The sequence below is a fragment of the Poecilia reticulata genome, chromosome 16, assembly GCF_904066995.2.
Source record: "Poecilia reticulata chromosome 16, P_reticulata-male-v2, whole genome shotgun sequence".
In the NCBI taxonomy this organism is placed as follows: Eukaryota; Metazoa; Chordata; class Actinopteri; order Cyprinodontiformes; family Poeciliidae; genus Poecilia; species Poecilia reticulata.
In genome coordinates this window covers 23,643,941-23,664,280 of record NC_088845.1, presented here as the reverse complement: position 1 = coordinate 23,664,280, position 20,340 = coordinate 23,643,941, and the positions used below count along the sequence as shown (strand labels likewise).

The 20,340-nt window shown below is 36.3% G+C and overlaps 1 protein-coding gene across 1 annotated transcript in view; it reads left to right on the top strand.

Annotated features, from left to right (window-relative positions):
* The first annotated feature begins 5,810 nt into the window (after positions 1 to 5,810).
* dnah5 (dynein, axonemal, heavy chain 5) overlaps positions 5,811 to 20,340 on the top strand; it is an 81,265-nt gene continuing 66,735 nt past the window's right edge. Inside the window, exons 1-21 of the mRNA XM_017309635.2 lie at positions 5,811 to 5,896; positions 6,405 to 6,489; positions 6,622 to 6,782; positions 9,454 to 9,672; positions 9,978 to 10,115; positions 10,896 to 11,072; positions 11,245 to 11,358; positions 11,478 to 11,585; positions 11,798 to 11,920; positions 12,143 to 12,358; positions 15,176 to 15,202; positions 16,113 to 16,220; positions 16,663 to 16,748; positions 16,846 to 17,053; positions 17,136 to 17,249; positions 17,395 to 17,601; positions 17,853 to 17,933; positions 18,708 to 18,798; positions 19,054 to 19,199; positions 19,408 to 19,546; positions 19,732 to 19,986. Of these exons, the coding sequence (XP_017165124.2) occupies positions 6,414 to 6,489; positions 6,622 to 6,782; positions 9,454 to 9,672; positions 9,978 to 10,115; positions 10,896 to 11,072; positions 11,245 to 11,358; positions 11,478 to 11,585; positions 11,798 to 11,920; positions 12,143 to 12,358; positions 15,176 to 15,202; positions 16,113 to 16,220; positions 16,663 to 16,748; positions 16,846 to 17,053; positions 17,136 to 17,249; positions 17,395 to 17,601; positions 17,853 to 17,933; positions 18,708 to 18,798; positions 19,054 to 19,199; positions 19,408 to 19,546; positions 19,732 to 19,986 (2,794 nt within the window). The 5' untranslated portion in view covers positions 5,811 to 5,896; positions 6,405 to 6,413. The remainder of the gene's footprint in view (positions 5,897 to 6,404; positions 6,490 to 6,621; positions 6,783 to 9,453; positions 9,673 to 9,977; positions 10,116 to 10,895; positions 11,073 to 11,244; positions 11,359 to 11,477; positions 11,586 to 11,797; positions 11,921 to 12,142; positions 12,359 to 15,175; positions 15,203 to 16,112; positions 16,221 to 16,662; positions 16,749 to 16,845; positions 17,054 to 17,135; positions 17,250 to 17,394; positions 17,602 to 17,852; positions 17,934 to 18,707; positions 18,799 to 19,053; positions 19,200 to 19,407; positions 19,547 to 19,731; positions 19,987 to 20,340) is intronic.

The window sequence follows — 20,340 nt, the reverse complement described above, 5'->3', positions numbered from 1 at the left end:
CAAATGGTGGCACTGGTATAATTTCGGCCAGTCTTTGAGCCATTGTCCTGAAGTTTTTAGATGCATCCTGACTCCACCACCACCGAGTCAAATGAATGCTTCATTATGAGTCCACTCCAGCACTTAGTGCTGCTAAGGAGGTAGCTCTGCCTTATAATTCAGGAGTGTTGGAGCATAGCTCTGTTAATACAGTCAGGAGAAGGTCAAATGTAAAAAAAAGACAACAAAAATTATTCTCAATAGTCCTGACCTTAACATCATGAGAAATAATAATCGCTCCTTAACATTAGGTTAATCAGGCAGCTGAAATGCAATCAGACTCAATTAATCCTTCCAACAACTAGCCAACTATCAAAACCATTTTTTTAAAGCTTTACTGGTGTTTCATGTATTATATAAAAAATAAAAATAAAAATTGCCTTTTAATTACTTTTCATCTTTTGTTCAACAAAATATCTACTGCATTCTGCTCACTGAGCACATCCTAAAAACAAAGGGACAAAATGCTGGGAAGAAGATAAAATAAAATGTCCTATATGTGTTAATATCTGTAAACTAAGTACCGGATCTCATCTACTCACTTTTGTTTTTTCACATGTCTCCATTTGGTGCTAAACTCAAATTCTATTTGGAGGGGCCGTTAGACTTATAGATAGCATTTCCAGCTGCAGCTCAGCTGGTTGTGTAGTCCACACTGACAATTGATAGCTCTAACCCTTCCGAGGTGCGAGTGCACATGCAGATGAGAAAGTGATAGGTGGCTATCGAGAAGATGCAGGAGAGGTAAGCTGCTGATCAGCAAGCTGTCATGTCGCAGATGTTTAGGAAGAGGCACTGGAGACAAATTGTTTCAAAGGTCATTCGGGTAAGAGAAATAATTTGAGTGACTGGGTTGCCAGCTGACGATATTTTTCTTCCGTTCTTCTCTTACTGTCCTGCTTAAGGCCATCTTCAGCTCTTTCATTTCCTTCCATGTCACTGGAAATGGAACTAGCAGAAATAAACAATGATTTTTCGCTTTTGTTATAATTCTATGCTTGGCAGCATGATATTTCCATTTTTTCACATCATGCATGATAACCTGTTGTGTTGTATTTTTTTTTTTTTTTGTCACAACAGTTTACTTTTTAATTTCAGAGCTGACAGTTCAGTATAGGACTTGCCAGTTTGGCATTACTCATCTCTGCTTGGGCTTTTGTTAACTTCTGAAGGACTTCAATGTTTGTATTGTCGTGACGGGAGTCTGCCTCTGAATGGTTTCCCTGTCTGTGTAATGCAAAGAAATAAACGTGGGTGACTACCATTGGATGAAACCGTTGATTTGTGCTTGTGTATTGCTTTTGGCATAGATTCCACCTGCTCATTAAATTTATGTGCAGCATAACACTTTATGGATTATGTATTTTTGCTTTTTGATGTTGCCGTTTAGAAACGCAGGACTCAAGACAGAGAAAAGTTGCAAAATGTTAAAGAAAAGTCCCCCAGACAGCTGTGGTGTGTCCTATTTACATGTCTGACCAATAATGCCACTGTGGTTGAGTTTTGTTTGGAAATCTTCTAAAAGATAAGAAATTAGTTTCACTCCGACATCAATAACCACTTTTTTTTTCATCTGTGCTACTTGTACGTAACTGTTCAATTCAACTGGATGCTACTTTATTAAACCTAAATGTAAATTACTCTTTGCACGATCATATCCTGAGGTTTCACAGCAGAGCCCGGACAGAGCAAGACTTCTTTATCAGTTTGCTGTGCTAATAAAGGCACTGTAAAAGTGAAGTAACTCAGACATTGTTTTTAGTTTTAAATTGATTTAAGTGACTTTGTATTACCCATTTTAGAAAGTACGATATATGGATACATATGTATGTATGTGGAACACATGGCAAAATGTCTCACTACTATGTTAAAGGAGGAGCATTAGGTTTTATGTCAGTATGTTTAGATAAAGTATTTTTATCAGTTTCAAACTAAAGTCTTGAACTAAAGTCTCAAATTGGGCAAGATTTTTTTTTCAGAGAGACTATAAACTGTACACTTAATGAGATGAAGGAGAAGAATATTTTATAAGCAAAATAAAGTCTCATCCATTCATCCATTTTCTTACACCCTTGTCCCTCAGTGGGGTCAGGAGGTACTGGTGCCTATCTCCAGCTAACGTTCCGGGCGAGAGACAGGGTACACCCTGGACAGGTCGCCAGTCTGTCGCAATAAAGTCTCTTTAAATGCAAACTTTATTCTTGCAAACTGCATCTGCTCATTAAAACAATATATAAACTAATGGTAATACAATTTATATACCTATTAATAAACAAACAAGATGATGTTAACCACTTAAACTGAATTGTTAATAGGTTGGGGATTGAATGCCCTTAGTTAATGAAGATAGACATTTTAAATGGTCTCTATCTCTCTTTGTATGGAAACATAAACTCTAGATTTGTGCATATAACTTCTAAAACAGAAAACATCCCCGGGCAAGTCATATGTGTCCTTTTTTTTTTCTCAGAACAAGCTTTGGCTTCTTCTGGTTCTGTTAGATCTCTTAGCCTTGTTCCTGATAGTTGGAAATTATTACCAGTAAAGGCTCATGCGGGTGCTGTCTGCCCAGTTTACTCCAGTGCTGGAAGGCTGTTGGGATATTTGGCTGATCCAGTCTTCCAAACTTAATTGTAACCAATTCGATAAAAAATATCTTGCTGAAAGACTAAACTAGATTTTATTAAATGAAACGCATCCAAATTTTAAACAAGTATTATGTTATACACTTGTGTGTTAACTTTAATGGGGACATCTGTTATTTCTTTGTGTTTCTGGTTAGTCAGTGCTAGTCTATTTTTTATTTTTGGTTCTCTGCCCCATATCATCACTCACTAAGCTCTCAGTAGCACACATGAGACAGTGTTTTTGTCATGTCTACAACAGTCAGCAAAAAAAAAAAAAACGGAGTGATTTATCTACTTGTGGGACTACAATTGGGATTTTTTTTCACAGCGAAAGTGAAATTGTCCCAAAAAACACATAATAAGAATATCACAATCTGAAGCAATTCTATTACCTTTATGGTGTACTGTTAGAAGTGGCAATTCACAATAAACTTTGAAGCGTAAAAATGCAACATGTATGTGCATTTAAATTTTACAAATCTAAAAACAAAAAGGTACCTACAAGTACCTTACAATCAGTAAGTGATAAAAGGCATTTGTAGTTATGACTATAATCTGCAAACTCTTTGTTTGAATTGATTTGCAACTACTGGAGTTGAATGATGTGGCTTGTAATGTGAGCCCTAATAATACTCACAGACATCCTGAATTGGTGGTCAAACAGTGTTGCAGAGGTAGAGCAGGATTTTTTACATATAAACCTCTGAAATGTCCTCTTACCGCTTCCTTCCATTACCTTGAACATGACTCTTGCAGTCAGCCACAACAACCTCTTATCCCGATTTAATTGCATTACCGCATTTCCTATGCTTGATTTTTTAAAAGCCCTCACTAGGCTGATCAAAGCTCTTTGTCTGAATGTCTATCATCACAGTCCCTATAAAAAATACTCAGTTTCTTCTACTTTTAAAACCCCAAATACATTATAAATTTATGAATTATTGCGACTTTAAATGGTTTGACATAGACATCTCTGAAATTCTAACTTGCTTTAATTCCTGTCTACAACCTTAAAGGAGATATGATAAATAGTATGATTTACACTTTGCAACACTTTGTCACTCAGCTGTTTAAATAATGCAATTAATAAAAAAAATATACAAGTTACATCTCTCTTATTGGGTGTCTACTGCCACTAGTCACCTATTAGGGGTTAGTTGTGCAATAATTTTCATTATAAGAAAGAGAATAGTGGGAACAGTAAAACCAACAAAAGCTGAATATAAGGCTTTCCTTCTATTTCTGTTGTGGTTCAATCTGATTAAAGAAGATGGTGGAGAAAACGGGTTTCTGAAACTAAAACTCTTCATCTTTTTTTTCCCGTCACCTTAACATTTTTTTTTCTTTCTCAGATTTAATGTCAGACATAATGACTCGAAATTAGACCAAAGCCAGGGAGAGGACAAGTCATTCTTGGAATAAAGAAAAATATATTCTTAGGTAGATTCTTAATATTCATTTTCAAAGCTCATTTTAGTTATAGAAAATGACTAAAATGATCTTATTTAGTTTTTGGTTCTCTAGAATCTAATTCTTGATTCTGAAAGGGACCAGCTCTAATGCATGATAGATTTTTTTGACATAAAGTATGATGTTAGGAGAGAGGCAGGATACTCTGGAGAAAGATGCCAGTCCATCACAGGGCAACACAGAATCACACAGCGCCAAAAGACTTGGACAGACTCATACCGAAGGATAATGTAGAGCAACCAATTAATCTAACATTCATATTTTTGGATTGTGGAAGAACATGCAAACTCAATGGAGACAGACCCCTTCCCAGAATTATAACTCGATATCATCCTTAAGGCAGTAGTGCCAACCACTGTTCTAGCCAATCAACAACTGTAATTGGGCCACCTCGGGGATCTTTACCAAAACCATTTTTAACCTTCCTGCTACATTCTGATTTGCACATTGTCAAAACTCTAAAGCTAAATGTGCTACTGCTCTTACTAACGCTGACACCCTCTCTAAATGAGGAAGCCGGCCTGCTCCCCTTCTCACTAGCCAATCCCCCGGGGTCTAACTAAGAAGAACCCCTGCTTTCAGTCTTCACATTTCAGCCTTGAAGCCTTTGTAGGATTATTAATCTGCAGTTACACTGAAGCTAATCCCACCCAATTTTTCCACCATTTTTCTTAATCAATTTATAAAAATAATAATAATAAAAAACTCTGTATTTTCATGTTCATTTACCTAAGCTTTTATGTATTAGTGATACCCTTTGTTTCCATAAATCATAACTTTCAGACTCTAATTATACCATACTTTGAAATGTATCCTTCAACACTTTGCTATGATTTCAGTGGTGTTATATTTAGCTCTGTCTGGCTGCTTTTTGATCTGCTTCAGATGCGCTGGAATAAACCTGCACAAGAACAAAGGTCCATAATATTTATATGCTATTATAGCTCCCGGAAGGCCTGTTCTTTCATAAAATGAATGAGAAGTTTTACTATGAAACTTCATTACAATATCTTGTGCTTCAGAACCAGCTTTCAGGTGTTGGGATTTTGTTTCACAGGTAGTTTAGGTTTAAATTTGATACGTAGATTTGTCTTTTATCACCATCTCTGATCATGGTAAAGCCTGTGCAAAAACCATTTTTTAAGAACTGTTCTTAAAGTGCGAAAACAATTTAAGAACAGAAAGAATTGTACCCATCTACTGTTGTTAAAGTGTAAGACCAAGATAAAGAACAAATGGTGCATTTCTTGTAATTGTAGTGTGCAGCGTTATCCTATTGCTAAAAAAAGCTGTGAAATCTGGCAACTCAGTGCAGATCGCAAACCTGCTGATGGAGATGTATAGTTAAGATGAATATATGAATATCTTTGTGTCCAAGTTGATGTTGTTAAACAGGAAAATAACATTTTAAATGTATAAACAACAATTATTTAAAAAAGATATTTAATCTAATGGTCAAATTTATTAGTTATTACTTTTTGCTGAATCACACAATGACTTTACCTTTGCTTAATGGATTAAATTAAGTCAGTACTTAATCAACATAAAGTACTTATTAGTTTTTACTTCAGAACTCCTCTATATCAGTTCAACAATAACATTTATCTGTACATTTTTTTGTGCAGCAAAAGCTAAAAGAGGAGCGTGAGGCTAAGCGTGCCCAGCTGGACGGAAGGCATGACTACATTCTCAGTATTGTGGCTTCATGCCTGGGACTGGAGAAGTCTGATGTTGAAGATGCCATTCTGGAAGGAAATCAGGTGTGTGAATTAAACTTTCACATAAATGTCCTTATTGTTTAAGGAGAAAACAATAAGTAACCTTCAAAAAACAAAGAATATATTTTTGGCCAATTTTGAAAAGAGACCAAGTGAAAACTCTCAATCATTTATTTTTTATGTGGTATTTTTATCTGTTGTCCTGGGCATTGCAAAAGCACAAAATAGTTAGGAAAGACTACAATGATAACTGTAACATAGGACATTATCACATATTAGTAGCACACATTTATAAACTACTTGTTTAAGGTTTGTATTTCGCAACTACTGACAAAAATTGTGATTTAGACTGAATTGTTTCTGTATAAACTGTAATGCTTTCATAAACATAGTTTTTGCATACGATTTTGAAACTATGCATTTTTCTGTTTGGGATTTTTTAAAATAATATTTTGCAGCCTGGTTGTTATTTTTTCATAGTGTTATATAACATTTTCCATCAATGTTTGCAAAATCTCATGATGCTGATTTATTTTGTTTCTTGGGACAGATTGACCGTATGGAACAATTCTTTGTGGCAAGTGGTCTTCCACACCTCATGTTTTATTATCAGGACACTGAACTCGTAGAAGGAGGTAACATGAAAAAAGAGCACTCAGTGAATCAAAACTGACTAAATATCTTCAGTGAAATTCTTTTTGTTACTAGTGATAATATAGAAAACAGTCCAGCAGTAACGTAGACTGATGACTAACTCCTTATTTCAGCAGCTGCAACCACTCCACCCACCCAGCTTGATTCCCACCAGCCAGGTCCCATAAGGAAAGTGTTTGTAACTGATGGAAGGGACGTGGCATTGACCGGAGTTTGCGTCTTCTTCACAAGAGCAAACACTTTGAAAGCAATAACCTCCGAGAACATACACAGAGTGAGTCAGTGTTTTGATAAAAGCATAGACCTTTTCTTTTTAATAGGAATAAATAATATTTTCAGATTAAAGTACAACTTTGGCCTGTAAGACCTGAGAAATTTTGCACATTAACTATCTTATATGAAATAGATCTAAAATAAAACCCGGTAGTAAGTAAATTACACATATTATTGACCTGATCTGAACAAATAAATTCTGGGGCAACAGAAAAGAAACAGAACTTCAACATCTGTTTTAGTCAGAATGCAGTGCTAAAAGGTATTTGACTAAATCTAACAAAACATTAAAAAAAAAAAAGTTAAATGTCTGAGTGAAGCTTGAAGGATAAATGGTGTCCATGAATGCTTCTTTTGTCTAAAGATAAGTGGGGCAGCAGGGGTGTTCGTCAATAACACTGTGATATCACAGGTTGTTTTGTTCATTGATTGTAGCTGCCCACATGCTGCCTGCAGGCAAGTTAATCACCTCTGCTGGTAAAAGACTATGTTTGCTACAGATTATAGCAAAAGGCGGAGAAAGAATGATACACCATGTAGATTTGTTTCACAGATGGTAAACTACGGTGGCCGACAGGCGCAAATGCGCAGCAACAGAGAAAACATGCAAACAAAAAAAAGACACGAACACAAATGAAATGCAGCAAACATAAAAATAGACGCAAACAAAAAGCAATTAAAATGCAGCAAACAAAAAAGAGACGCAAACAAAAAAGAATACAAACACAAATGAAATGCAGCAAATAAAACAGAGAGACGCAAACAAATGAAATGCAGCAAACAAAAGAAAAGATGCAAACAAAAAGTGCTGAAAACCGGAAGTGCTCCAGAAGTGCTGTATTACACTTAAAATTATACAAAATGATTTTTTACAAAGTTTTTAGGCGAGAATGTAGATGTATAAATCAGAAATATCAGCTCAGTTCATCAATAAATCACTTAATTACAATATTGCTCCAACGTTTTCGGAGATGTCTGCTCCCGCTGTATTAACAGCCAGCTCCCCTCGCCAGCTGTCAGCTGGCTGGGCGCTCCATGTTCGGTACACCGAGAGAGAACCCATGTCTCCCGGCAAATTGTTTTTAAAATTCCCGATAGTTTTCCCCTATGAGTAGAGGTGAAACACAGATATTAAGGCAGGTAATAGCTGTTAAATCTTTTGGTTCACTAAAGTATTTAATTTATTCCTAAGCAAATGGGTTTGACTGATTAAAGCTAAGCCTTGCTGCATTTCATTTGTTTGCGTCTCTTTTTTTGTTTACTGCATTTCATTTGTGGTTGTATTCTTTTTTGTTTGCGTCTATTTTTATGTTTCTGCATTTCATTTGTGCGCGTGTCTTTTTTTTTTGTTTGCATGTTTTCTCTGTTGCTGCGCATTTGCACCTGTCGGCCACCGTAACAAACAGTGCCGAAGTAACCAAAGTACAAACAGTTTACAATATCTTCTGAAGCTAATGAGGAAAGCGAGTGAAATTCCCTTTGATTATCATTGATGTTCACACTCCAGTCCGGCAGGTGGCGGTAAATATAAGTTAAGTTGGTTTGCCAAACACCAATAAAAAACTTAGGAAGAAGTGGCGCGTGAATACAGATATGCTAATTGACATGGCAATTACCACATATATTCGTCTGCAGTGCACAAAGGTAACCGGTAGTAAGCCTCCCATTTATTGTCATAACTGCACTTATTGATAGTCAAATCAAAGATCAGCAAGTGAAGGTAGTTATACTTGATTTTATATGTAACAACAACGGTAGCGCACCTTTTTTATGCTACTATATGTTTTAAAGCACTTTCTTGAAGGCAGATTGTAAAAAGACGGACTATTTAAATTATTACTCACCCGTTTTGGACGTGTGCAAAATGCGTCACACGTAGCATTCACATCCAGTGAAACTTTGTGCACCCTATTCTTCATCTGGCTTCAAAAGACTTGGGCTTTAACAGGTTTGCTTCTCCGTTGTTTCCAGCAAATGACCTTGGCAAGAAACTTGTCTGTTGTCTTTGCCTCAGCTTTGGCTGAGCAAAAATGACTCAAAAAAGCGTCTCCTGTAAATCATTGAGTTCCACTATTTTTGTCATTATACCACTATTTGTCGGAGGTCTGCTCTACTTTCGCATGGGGGCGGAGCCGGCGTCAGGTCTGATAAGACAAGCCGAAGGTTTCTGACAAATAAAAATAGGCTAGACAAGTCCAGGTTTTTTCAAAATAAAAATGCTCAAACATTTTCATTTTTTTATGAAATTTCCACAAAAATTTTTCTTTTTCCACCTTTTCAGTTATTTAGAGACTGTGTTAGTTTAGTTAGCTTCTATACTTGTTAGTATCAATAAAAAAGCTCATTGTTTTGTATTGCTCCTGTGGGGCAATGCCCAGATGAATAGTGTTGCCAGTACACCCGACACCCCCCAAAAAACATTTTATTTCTTGTGTTGTAAGACCATAAACTATTTAATTTCATGATCATCATATTTAGCTCTATTTAACATTGTTTTTCTTTTCATACCAGATTTCTACGTATGATAGAGTACGGCACATTCTTTTTATCACAGGAGAATTTTCCTGATTTTTGGCTTTGCAGAAAAAAAATGGTTCTACGTAAATCCAAATAAGATGAAATACTATGACTTTTCATTTATGTAATCAGTGCACATATTTCTGAAATTGCAGGAAGTGAACTTCAATATGTTGGATACAACAGAAGTTGGACTATTAAAAAGTGTGGAGCAGTTGCTTTCAGACATTTTTATCCCCACACTGAGGAAAATAAACCATGGCTGGGGTGATCTGGCTACTCCCCAGGCCCAGGGTGTAAAACAAGAGTTCATATCTTCACTTGAAAGCTTTGTGTCTGTTCTGGCGAGTGCACAGGAGAGTCTACAAGAAAAGGTACGTAACAGACACCACTTTACAAATAAATTAGAAAGCATGTAACAGCCATCTAATTCAAATCACTTTAATAGAAATTATTGTAACCCTATGAACACGAGAGATATTTAACATTTAAAATAAAGGGTAAAGAATATTAAAGCCATGGAAATAGCTTTGACATTTATTTGAAGTTCATGTTCTTTCTGTTGAACATCTGTACTCTAAGCAGGAAAAAATGGATATGCATGCAGAAACTTGCATCCAGATGAAGGTAGCTTAAAGACACAGAGAGGGAAAAAAGAAATCTTTTGTTTTCCCTCCAGGTTACCTTGAAGGAGTGTGACACGTTTGACTTGCGGGTGTTGAAATCCCCAGCAGATTACATGGCAGCAGCCAACAGCGCAGAAACCACTGAAAAAATGGAAGCCTGTATGAAAGTTTGGATCAAACAGATAGAACAGGTGAGAAAATATTCTCCAAGGTATCACCATTTATATTTCATGTTGAAACTAGCTTCAGTCAGGTTGGCTTTTCTGTTCTGCCGAACTGCTTAAGGACAGGATTTGAGCGATGATTCATTTTCTGTCTGCTTGAATTGTCTATGACAAAGCAGAATGCATCAACAATATAATAAAAGCATAGCTTGATCAATAAAGAAAAAGATAAAACTGGACAACAAGTAAATGTTGTTGTTAAAGTTTATCAGTAGAGGTAGCCCAATAAATATCAACTGCCTAATAAATTACACCAACGTTTTGACATAATGGCTCCTGGCATTATGTAACCACTCAGCTAATAGTCACAGACTTTTTTTTTTCTTCCTCTTTTTTTGTGCAAGTTATAGAAAATCTGTGAACTTTATGCATGGAATAAATGAAATATACTTAGATTTACTGTGAAGTCTTTGAAAGCACAGAGAAGACCTTTCAATCTGCAATTTATGTTAGAGGCTCAGAGAACACAGCAATACCTAATCACATTAAGTTTTGAGTTAGAAAGTTGGCAGCCTAGAATATCAGCTAGGGGCTGATTTGATTTTTAAACATCAGTCTCTGCAGCAAAAATATATGTCTACTGTGTAATAACTATGTACATTTCAAAGTTTGGACAAAACAGTCTGTCCAAAATGTCCTGCAACTTAACTCCACTATGTCCAGATGAATATGTTCTTGGTTTGTAAGAATTAAATACACACTGTATAAATTAAGTTAGAAAATACAGCATATAGGTTTGTTCTCCAGGTTCTCGCAGAGAGTAACCAGCTCCGTAAGGAGGCTGACGACCTCGGGCCTCGTGCTGAACTGGACCACTGGAAAAAACGAATGGCTCGCTTCAACTATCTTTTGGACCAGCTCAAAACCCCGGAAGTCAGTGCTGTACTGGGTGTTCTCCTACTGGCCAAATCTAAACTCATTAAGGTCAGAAATGACGCTCATTCGTGACTGGAACATGCACCACATGTTGAAAAGATGTTTTATTTTGCTGCCTAAGTGAACTTCAATTTTATTCTAATCTTTATATGTAGATTTTCGTTGAATAATATACAGCAATGAATTAAGCGCAAGAAGCATGTGTTTCTTTTTGCTTTAGTCATGGCGGGAACTAGACGTAAGGATTACTGAAGGAGCTAATGAGGCCAAAGACAACGTAAAGTACCTCTACAGCTTAGAGAAGTTTTGTGACCCACTCTACAACAGTGACCCTGTAAGTAAAAAAAAAAATAAACAAAATAAACATGTATCATGTTTCTATGGATGAAAAATTAACCTATCGTTCCTCAAAATTGTTAGGATTTTACAAAATGAAAATATTTCTCCTTCCAGGTATCAATGGTGGATGCTATCCCTGGTTTGATCAATGCCATCAAGATGATTCACACCATTTCTCGTTACTATAACACATCTGAAAAAATAACATCACTCTTTGTTAAGGTGCTGTAAATACGGTGGTTACTTTGTTCTAATCCAAATTTAGATGCTTGTGATATAGCTTTTAATGTCTCTAAATAAAATCAACTCAAAGGAAAGATGCATAGCTGCAGTAGATAGGTGGAATATGTGAGCAAAGTGATGTGAAAATCTGTACACATAATAAAATTCTCAAGCAGACTGAAAGTAATTGACAAAATCTCTTGTACTTCCAGGTCACAAATCAGATGATCACTTCTTGCAAAACCTACATCACTAATAATGGTTCCAATTCAATATGGGACCAACCTCAACAAGAGGTTACTGATAAAATCAAAGCTGCAATTCATCTAAATCAGGTATTGGGTATTCCTTATTGAAATAACTTTTTTTTTATTCATCAGGTTTTTTTTGTTATGCATTTGTCCCCTATTATGATTTAGATGTGGTTTCAATTACTTTAGTTCTGTCTTCGAACAAACAGTCCTGGTATTACGGTTTGTAAGTCAAGTCAGGCACCCAACCCAGCTGCATCAGTTGGATGAAGATGAGTTTGCTTTGTTTCAAACTGTGTTGCTCAGGAGTACCAGCGGTGTTTTCACAAAACCAAGGAGGAGCTAGAGCAATCTCCGTCTCAGAGAAAGTTTGACATCAGTGAAATGTACATCTTTGGGAAGTTTGACACATTCCAGCGACGTCTCAACAAGATCCTCAAAATGTTTGACACCATCTCCACCTACTCTGCACTTCAGGACTCCAAGATTGAAGGACTTGAAACAATGGCCACCAGATTTCAAGTAGGTGTACAGTATTCCCAAATCAAAATTTGAAGTTCTTCTCATGGTGCGGAATTGAATTCCATAAAATGTTGACGTTATTTCTGCCAGCTGAACCTGTGCAGTAGCGGTTTTCACTTTCTTGCGGATGAAAGATAATGAATCAGAATATGCTTTAGTGGTCAAGATTCTGAATACGAAGCAGGAATTTGACTTTGGTTTCAAATGCTCACAGCTTACAGGTATTAGGTATACATATATGAACTTTATAGAAATTGTACATGAACCATATGTGTTTATATGAAAATAACATAAATTTAGCAATTACTTTAAATATACTTCAGAAACAGAAAAAATTTATGTGGCGTTATAATATGCAGGTTTTCATTGGGATTTGCTAAGAGTTTTCTTTGGTGAAAATATTAAAAATGTCTTTGATTGTAGAAAATTGCATACTATCATACTATTGAGGTAGTTTAATTAGCAATAAACCATTTAAAGAGGCCTTTCATTATAGTTCTCTGTTCTTATAATGTACATTACATTTTTATCCTTTTATATTTTAATAGATGCGTGAGTGACTGACTATACAGTCTTCCGTGACTGGGTCCTTTTTGACCCGGGTTACAATCAATGTGTTTTTATGCTACTTTTATCATTTTGATTCAAAATAATGTTTTGTATAATACTTTCTACTGTGTTTTATTTCACACAAGAGTTATTTCATGTTTGAAATATTCTCATTTTTCACTTTTTTAAACGTTTTTAGAACAATTTGTAGAACATTTTTAAAACAAAATGACAACAGCAGCAATTTTACAACAACAATGATGAAATGTCAATAAAGGACAATGTCAACGTCCATTATGTATGTGTGGGTGTGGGCATGTGGGGGGGTGCAAAACAGCATGTTTCTTGAAACTAGCTAGCTAACCAGGCTAGCTAACATTACTGTCTCTAATCTATTATGCTATGTATCACGCATGTGAGTGTGTGTATGGGTGTGATTTATTTATCCATCCATGCATCCATCTTCTGTTTATCCGGGGTCGGGTCAAGAGGTCAGCAACCTAAGTAAGGAGGCTCGGAGTTTGCTCTCCCCAGCCACTTGTTCCAGCTCCTCTGGGGGAACCCATGGCATTCCCAGTCCAGCTGAAAAAACATCCTCAGCGTGTCCTGGGTCTTCCCCAGGGCCTCCTCCCGGTGGGACGTGCCCAGAACACCTCACCAGGGAGGCGTCCAGGAGGCATCCTGATCAGATGCCTGAGCCACTTCAACTGGCTCCTCTCGACATGAAGGAGCAGCAGCTCTACTCTGAGTCTCTCCTGGATATCTGACCTTCTCACCCTATCTCTAAGGGAGAGCCCAGACACCCTATAGGGAAAACTAATTTTGGCCGCTTGTATCCGTGACCTTGTCCTTTCAGACATGACCCAAAGCTCATGACCATAGACAAGGGTAGGAAGTTAGATCAACCAGTAAATCAAGAGCTTCGCTTTTTGGTTCAGCTCTCTCTTCACCACGACAGATCGGTACAGCGCCCGCTTCACTGCAGACGCTGCACCAATCCGCCTGTCGATCTCCTGCTCCATTTTTCCCTCATTGGTGAACAAGATCCTGAGATACTTGAACTCCTCCACTGGGGGCAGGAAGTCCTCCCTGGCCCAAAGAAGGCACTCTATACTTTTCTGGCTCATTTAGTTATGCATTTATTTCTATAGCTATGCATTTTTATTTTATTTATTGAGATGATAAAAGAAAGAACCTTGAACACATTGATCAACAGGTTTTGTATGTCATTCAACACATTCTCTCTCTTGGTTTTCTCATCCAGGATGTCAGACACACAGAGACACACAGACACAAATAATACACATGCCCAATAAAGTATAGGTGGTAATGTTAACTAGTTGATTAGATAACTAATGTTGGCTAACTTTGAAGAAGGCTAACATGTTGATTTGTGACAATAACGCTGTCACAGTACTCACGATTGACACACAAACACATTTGAGAGTTAAAAAATAAAGATAATACTTATATGTAAGAGTTCTTGCTGTGTAAAATATTATTATTCAGGGGTGACACTTAGGTATCAGTGTGTTTGGTTCACAAAAAAATGTTTTCCTGACAGTAACAATTGGTCAGAAACAAAAATCCCCATTAAATTCCATAGGAAATGAATGCGGGTCATTTTGGACCCACTCACGGAAGAATGGGGTAGTAACATAAAACATGCTATTTCTTAAAATGTATAAAAGGTAAATTAAAAATTTGAATTGCATGATATCAGTAAGATGTTTCTTGAGGAATACCTGGAATATGAAGTGATGAAAACTTTTCATTACAAAGATATTGCAAAAAGATTACCTCACCGGGTCAAAAAGGACCCACTTGCGCATCAGAGGGTTAAGGGCCTTTTAATCGGATTTGTGTTTTTATTTTTTATTTTCACCTCACTCTGGAAATTTATCTTTGTTTCATTTTTGTGATTATAAAACAGGAATCAAAAAGCATTTCATCTGAAATGTCGCCACAGTCAGAACATTTGTTATCCAAACAGTGTCTTCATTACCTTACTAAACTATGCACAATCAGTGCAGCTCATTTAAAAGAATTAAATCTGACTGCACGATTTCTATTATAGTGATAGATTTATTCCCCAGTTCTGTGCTTTGGAGATTGTTTGCAAAACTAAATTGTGTTGCCTTTTGCCCTCGGTTATAAAATGATGCTGGAATTAAATGAACAAGCAAAATTAGAATGCATAGTTTTACCTTGTGGATATATATTAATGTGAACTATACTGTTTGTTTTTTTGCTTCCTTGGATGTACAGTCTGCAGAAATGCAGGCAAAATGGGAGGTAATGTTTCATCATGGTCTTTACTACTTATCAATGCATGATCTATTTTTAGTTTTGTAGTTTGCAACTTGCAGTGGTAGATCTAATTTCTACAAACTATTTCAGTCTATTTCATTTATTTAATGACAATACTAACTGCATGGAACATTGATATTGGTAAATTATTTTAATTTGTTCCTTTTTTTCTTATTTTTATCTTAATTGTCCATTGCAGAATAAAATAGCTTTTTTTTTTGGACGATATTTTTCTTCTATACTGTTTGCAAACATTTAATGCTATTTTGCAGTTAAAGCTTTCAATTCAGTCTGTGTAGTCTCATAAATGAGACTACCGTACATAGATTCATTTATGAGATTATGTATTCCACTGAGACTACTCAATGGAATACAGTGTTTTGTGATACATAGCTTAGCCAACAATTCTTAACTTGTCTACTTGTGGGTAATTAAGCATTAGAGGTAACAGTTCACAAGAGACAGGCATTTACAGTAAACAGACCAGTTTAAGGAATAGAAAAGTTTGATCTCAGTATATATGAGTTTTGTGATTTACCATTGAGGTGCTGTATTTTGGAAAACCATCTAAGTTTCACTTCACTTCTTCACATGAACACATAAAACACATCGAAGAGGTTGTAACATGACAAGATGTGAAAAAGTTAAAATACTTTTGAAATGCACTGCATAATTGTGCTGTCTTGTAAGGTGTGATGTTTTAATTGATATTTAGAGGTATTTTCCTCTCACCATCTGCTTACTAACACATTTGTAAAGAGTTCAAATTTAGAAAGTAGCATATTTTAAGTGATAAAAGCTTTTTTTGACACCTAACAAACTGTCAGTCTGAAAACATGTTTGGTACACAACTTGCCTCCTCAACTGAATTTGATTTTATGTTTGTGTCTGACAGGCTATAGTGTTGAACATGAAAAAGAAGAATTACAGTTTTCTAGACCACAGAAAAACTGACTTTGATGTTGATTTTGAGGAATTCTGCAAAAGCACTTTTGAGCTCCATGTAAGTAATTTGCAAAGTCATCAAATTATATCTTCTGGTCTAAACCGATTTATCTATAGGTGAATAGCTGTATTAAATTAGCAATTAGTATTTTCCATGTGTGCATGGAGAATCTGAAAGAAATGCAATTGAGATACTGTAAGAATAAACAATTGGTTTCTTTTTGAAGACAAGCCAGCCTGGGCAGATTTGGTTTTATGTGTTATATACATTTAGGTGAAATGGAAAAAGATGCATACTGTGTTTTTTGTTGTTTTCTTTTCTATCTTTAAGACATATTTGCAATCAAGAATAGACTTGTTCACTGATTAGAGTCTTGCTAGAAAATTAGATATTAAATATTGAAAATATTGGCCACTCTGCCCAGAGATATTGTTTTAGACTGCAATCAGTGGATTTCAGAGTTGATTAACACTTTGTGACTTGTGTTTGTTTTTTCCAGAACCAGCTGAAGACTTTCATGGATGATACATTTGAAAAAATTCAAAATACAGAAAGAGCTTTAAATGTGCTGGAAAAATTTGAAAGGTGCCTTGCGCTCACATTATCTTTTTATTTTGTTGCTTAGTTTTTAGGGCTGATTAAATGCAACTTGCCTTTATGTTTTTGTCCTACTGAAACACAGACTAGGCATTCCTGATCTTGGGATTAATGAAAAGTACCAACACATCTTGCAGAACTACGGTCGGGACCTTGAAATGGTTTCCAATGTCTATGCAGAGCAAAAATCGGACCCTCCTGTTGCTAGGAACATGCCACCAGTGGCGGCTCGGATCATGTGGGCTCGGCAGCTGTACAGCCGGATTCGAGCTCCCATGAATCTCTTTGAAAAGGTTTTACACAATTTAGAATTTATTAATAAAAGGTTTTGATTATTTTTATATGTTTCTTTAATTTTTTTTATTCTTAACTCAGCGTGAAGGTGTTCTTTCCACATCAGAGGCCAAGAAGATTATCAGGAACTTTAACAGGGTAGCAAGGATCCTGTTGGAGTATGAAATTATGTACCATCACAGCTGGATGACAAAGGTGCAATAAACTGACAATAAGAAAATAGTATTATTATCTGAAATGGTAATACCCTACTATTAAAAATTTTTGACAGACAAAAATATCTTCACAAACATGTTTTTCCACTTGTTTTTTTCTGACGACGCACGAAAATCGCATGCAGATGGAATATGCCAGGGCTGGCCTGAAGGCCTCTCTCTTGGTCAGATCTTCAGTGACTGGACAGCTGTATGTGAACTTTGACCCAGAAATACTTACGCAGATCAGGGAGACTGACTGCATGAAGCGGATGAATCTGGAGATCCCTCCCTTTGGTGTTTTGTTGCAGCAGAAACAGGATATACTCAAGAAACACTATGATAAATTACAGGTGAATATTCCACACAGAAGCATATCTCTTAAAAGACCTAGAACGTATAGAGGACATATTAGGAATTACATTAAAATGTCTTATTTTTAAACTTTTTATATATTTAAAAAAAGATAGTTGAAAATTGAGGACACTGCAGAAAACCAATCACAAAAAGCATAAATTTTATATCCATTTGTAGATTTTCAATTTCAGAATTTTAATATTGTTTTTTACCATGCCAAAAATATGAAAATATTTTTTTTTCACAGCTAATGTTGAGTGAAAACACCAGAGTGCGATCCAAGATTCAACCTGTATTTGAACAGCTGTCCTTGCCACATGTTGCTAAGGTGAGATGTTTCATTGACAGTAAGCTGAATAGTGTAAAATAATTTCAGTGGTTATCAGGCCTGTAAACGCCCATGTTTCAGACTTAGAAAACCAAACTCCAGACTTTTTCTGAACTTAGATGAATAGGTATTTAGGATAACACTGAATTGATCAGCCTGCTTGACATTCAGGCCCATTAAATCAATGTTAGTTTTACAGAAACTAATACCAATCAGAGTAGCATGAGAAAGGCTGATTAGAGCTGTTGTGTAAACATTTTGTTGGCCAATTATGAATTTCTGGTGGAGGTAATACATAGACGTTTCTTTCTGTAATCAGAAGCAAAGCAGAAAATTTGCATCTTAAATCGTCGTGTTTTGATCTGTGTAGATAGATTACGGCTTTCTAATTTTTGTAGCTCATCCTTCAGTCTTGTGACGCATTGTATTTAAATAATTACTGTAGTCAGGTTCCAGCTGTGCATTTCAACAAATGCATATAACACGAATTATAACACAGTTTTCCTTTTATTAATATGATTTTTTTGGGGGGGGAAAAAAAAATCATTAAAAAAAATCATTAAAAAAAACAAAAAACAGTCTATGCCACTAAGTACAGCTTACCAGAGGAAGTGCCTTTTATTAACCTACTTCCAATAGATCAAAAATGATTTTCACCTTTTTCTGGGATAAGTCATTGACACATTGTGGTATTGTTTTTGAAATGAAATGAATAAATCCACAGTTTGGTAAAAAAATAAATAAATTAAATAGCATTTGCCGTTTATTTCATAGGTGGATGAGAGTATTCAGCCAGGTTTGACCTTCCTCAGCTGGACGTCTCTGAGCATAGACAAGTATCTAAGCCGCATTGACAAAGCACTGGGTAAGCAAAAATTAAACGGAAAGTCCAGCCAGATCGATGCCTCATTTGCTGACACATAAGACATCTTGCAAGTCAGCACTGGCAGCCTGTTGTAAAATTTTAATTAATTGACTCTTTGTGTACACACAAGCAACTTAAACATACTATATTCTCCTGTTGTCTGTTTTCAGCTGTTTTATCTTTGGTATAACCCCAGTGCTCCCAAATCGTGATCTTTGATTCATATATTTCTTTCTGATTCAACTTCATCCCCAGCTGATTTGGAGCTGTTAATAGACAGAGTGAATGACTTGGTGGAGTTTAGAATAGATGCTGTACTGCAGGAGATGAGTGCAGCCACATTGTGTGTCCTGCCAGAAGACCAACCTGTCACCTGTGAAGAATTTGTGAAGACCACCAGGGTAAATAGACATGAATGGATGACATTTCTGTCACAAATTGTTTTTGCACAGTGAACCTACCATGTAGCTTTTGTAGCTCACTTGTGTTAAAATTGTAAAGATTTATGCAGTTTTCTAAAGCAAACTGTTGAAGAGCCCCATGACTCACACATCTATAGAACTGTTTTTCGTCTCAGACTTATACTTTTATTTTGCTGTGTGCATGTAGGACTTGTGCATAAAACAAGCTCAGAAGCTGCACCTTCAGAGCACACTCGTGGAAGAGGCTACCAATGAACTGATCAACATGCTGATGGAGTTTGACCACGGTCAGAAGGAGGAGGTGAAGGGCGTGGAAGAAAACGCTGGTGAGAGCAAGACCAAACATCACCTTGAACCTGAACTACTGTTGTCCCTGTTCTTCAGTAAAGTGATAGAAAAGACCTAACTTTGAAGTTAGGTCTGGATCAGTTATGATCCAGTTGAACATAACTGGATCAGAAGGCCGTTTCCTGCAACTGCAGTTGATGTTCACTGTATATGTGTTGTTTAGGTGAAGATGAACACCCCTCCGAAAGCCATCCCTTCTCCAGAAACACTTTGCTTCCTCATGCTACTTCAGGTCCTTCCTCTCCTTTAGGGAAGAGGAGGAAGAAGAAAGATTTGATGAAAGTAATGCAAGAGGAAGCACAGGAACTGCTTTCTTACTTCAACCACCGCAATGTGGAGGCTTTGCTCAAAGTGATATGCAATACCTTGGAGATGCTGCGCAAGCGCATCCATACCTCATCGCTTGGGCATTTCTTGGGTGGGTCTACTCAAATAAATGGTCTTTATTTTAAAGAGTAAATCAAGAAAAATACAGAATTAAAGCAGACACGACATGAATATATTAGAGCATATTTATTTGGATGATTTCAAAGAAATCTACTGCTGTAAAAAAGGTTTTAGTATTTTAAAACAAAGACAAAATAATTATGGAGTTACAATGTTGAAAAATTACCATGCTGCATTAGCAGCTTGTGCTTTACTAAAACAGCCTTTTTATATTCTTGATAGAATGTAGACTGTTGCTGTGTTCCTGTGTTCGTCAAAAGACAGCCAACATTTGCAAATCCAGCATGTTGTGTGACACATGGCAGCTTAATAATCGTAACTATTA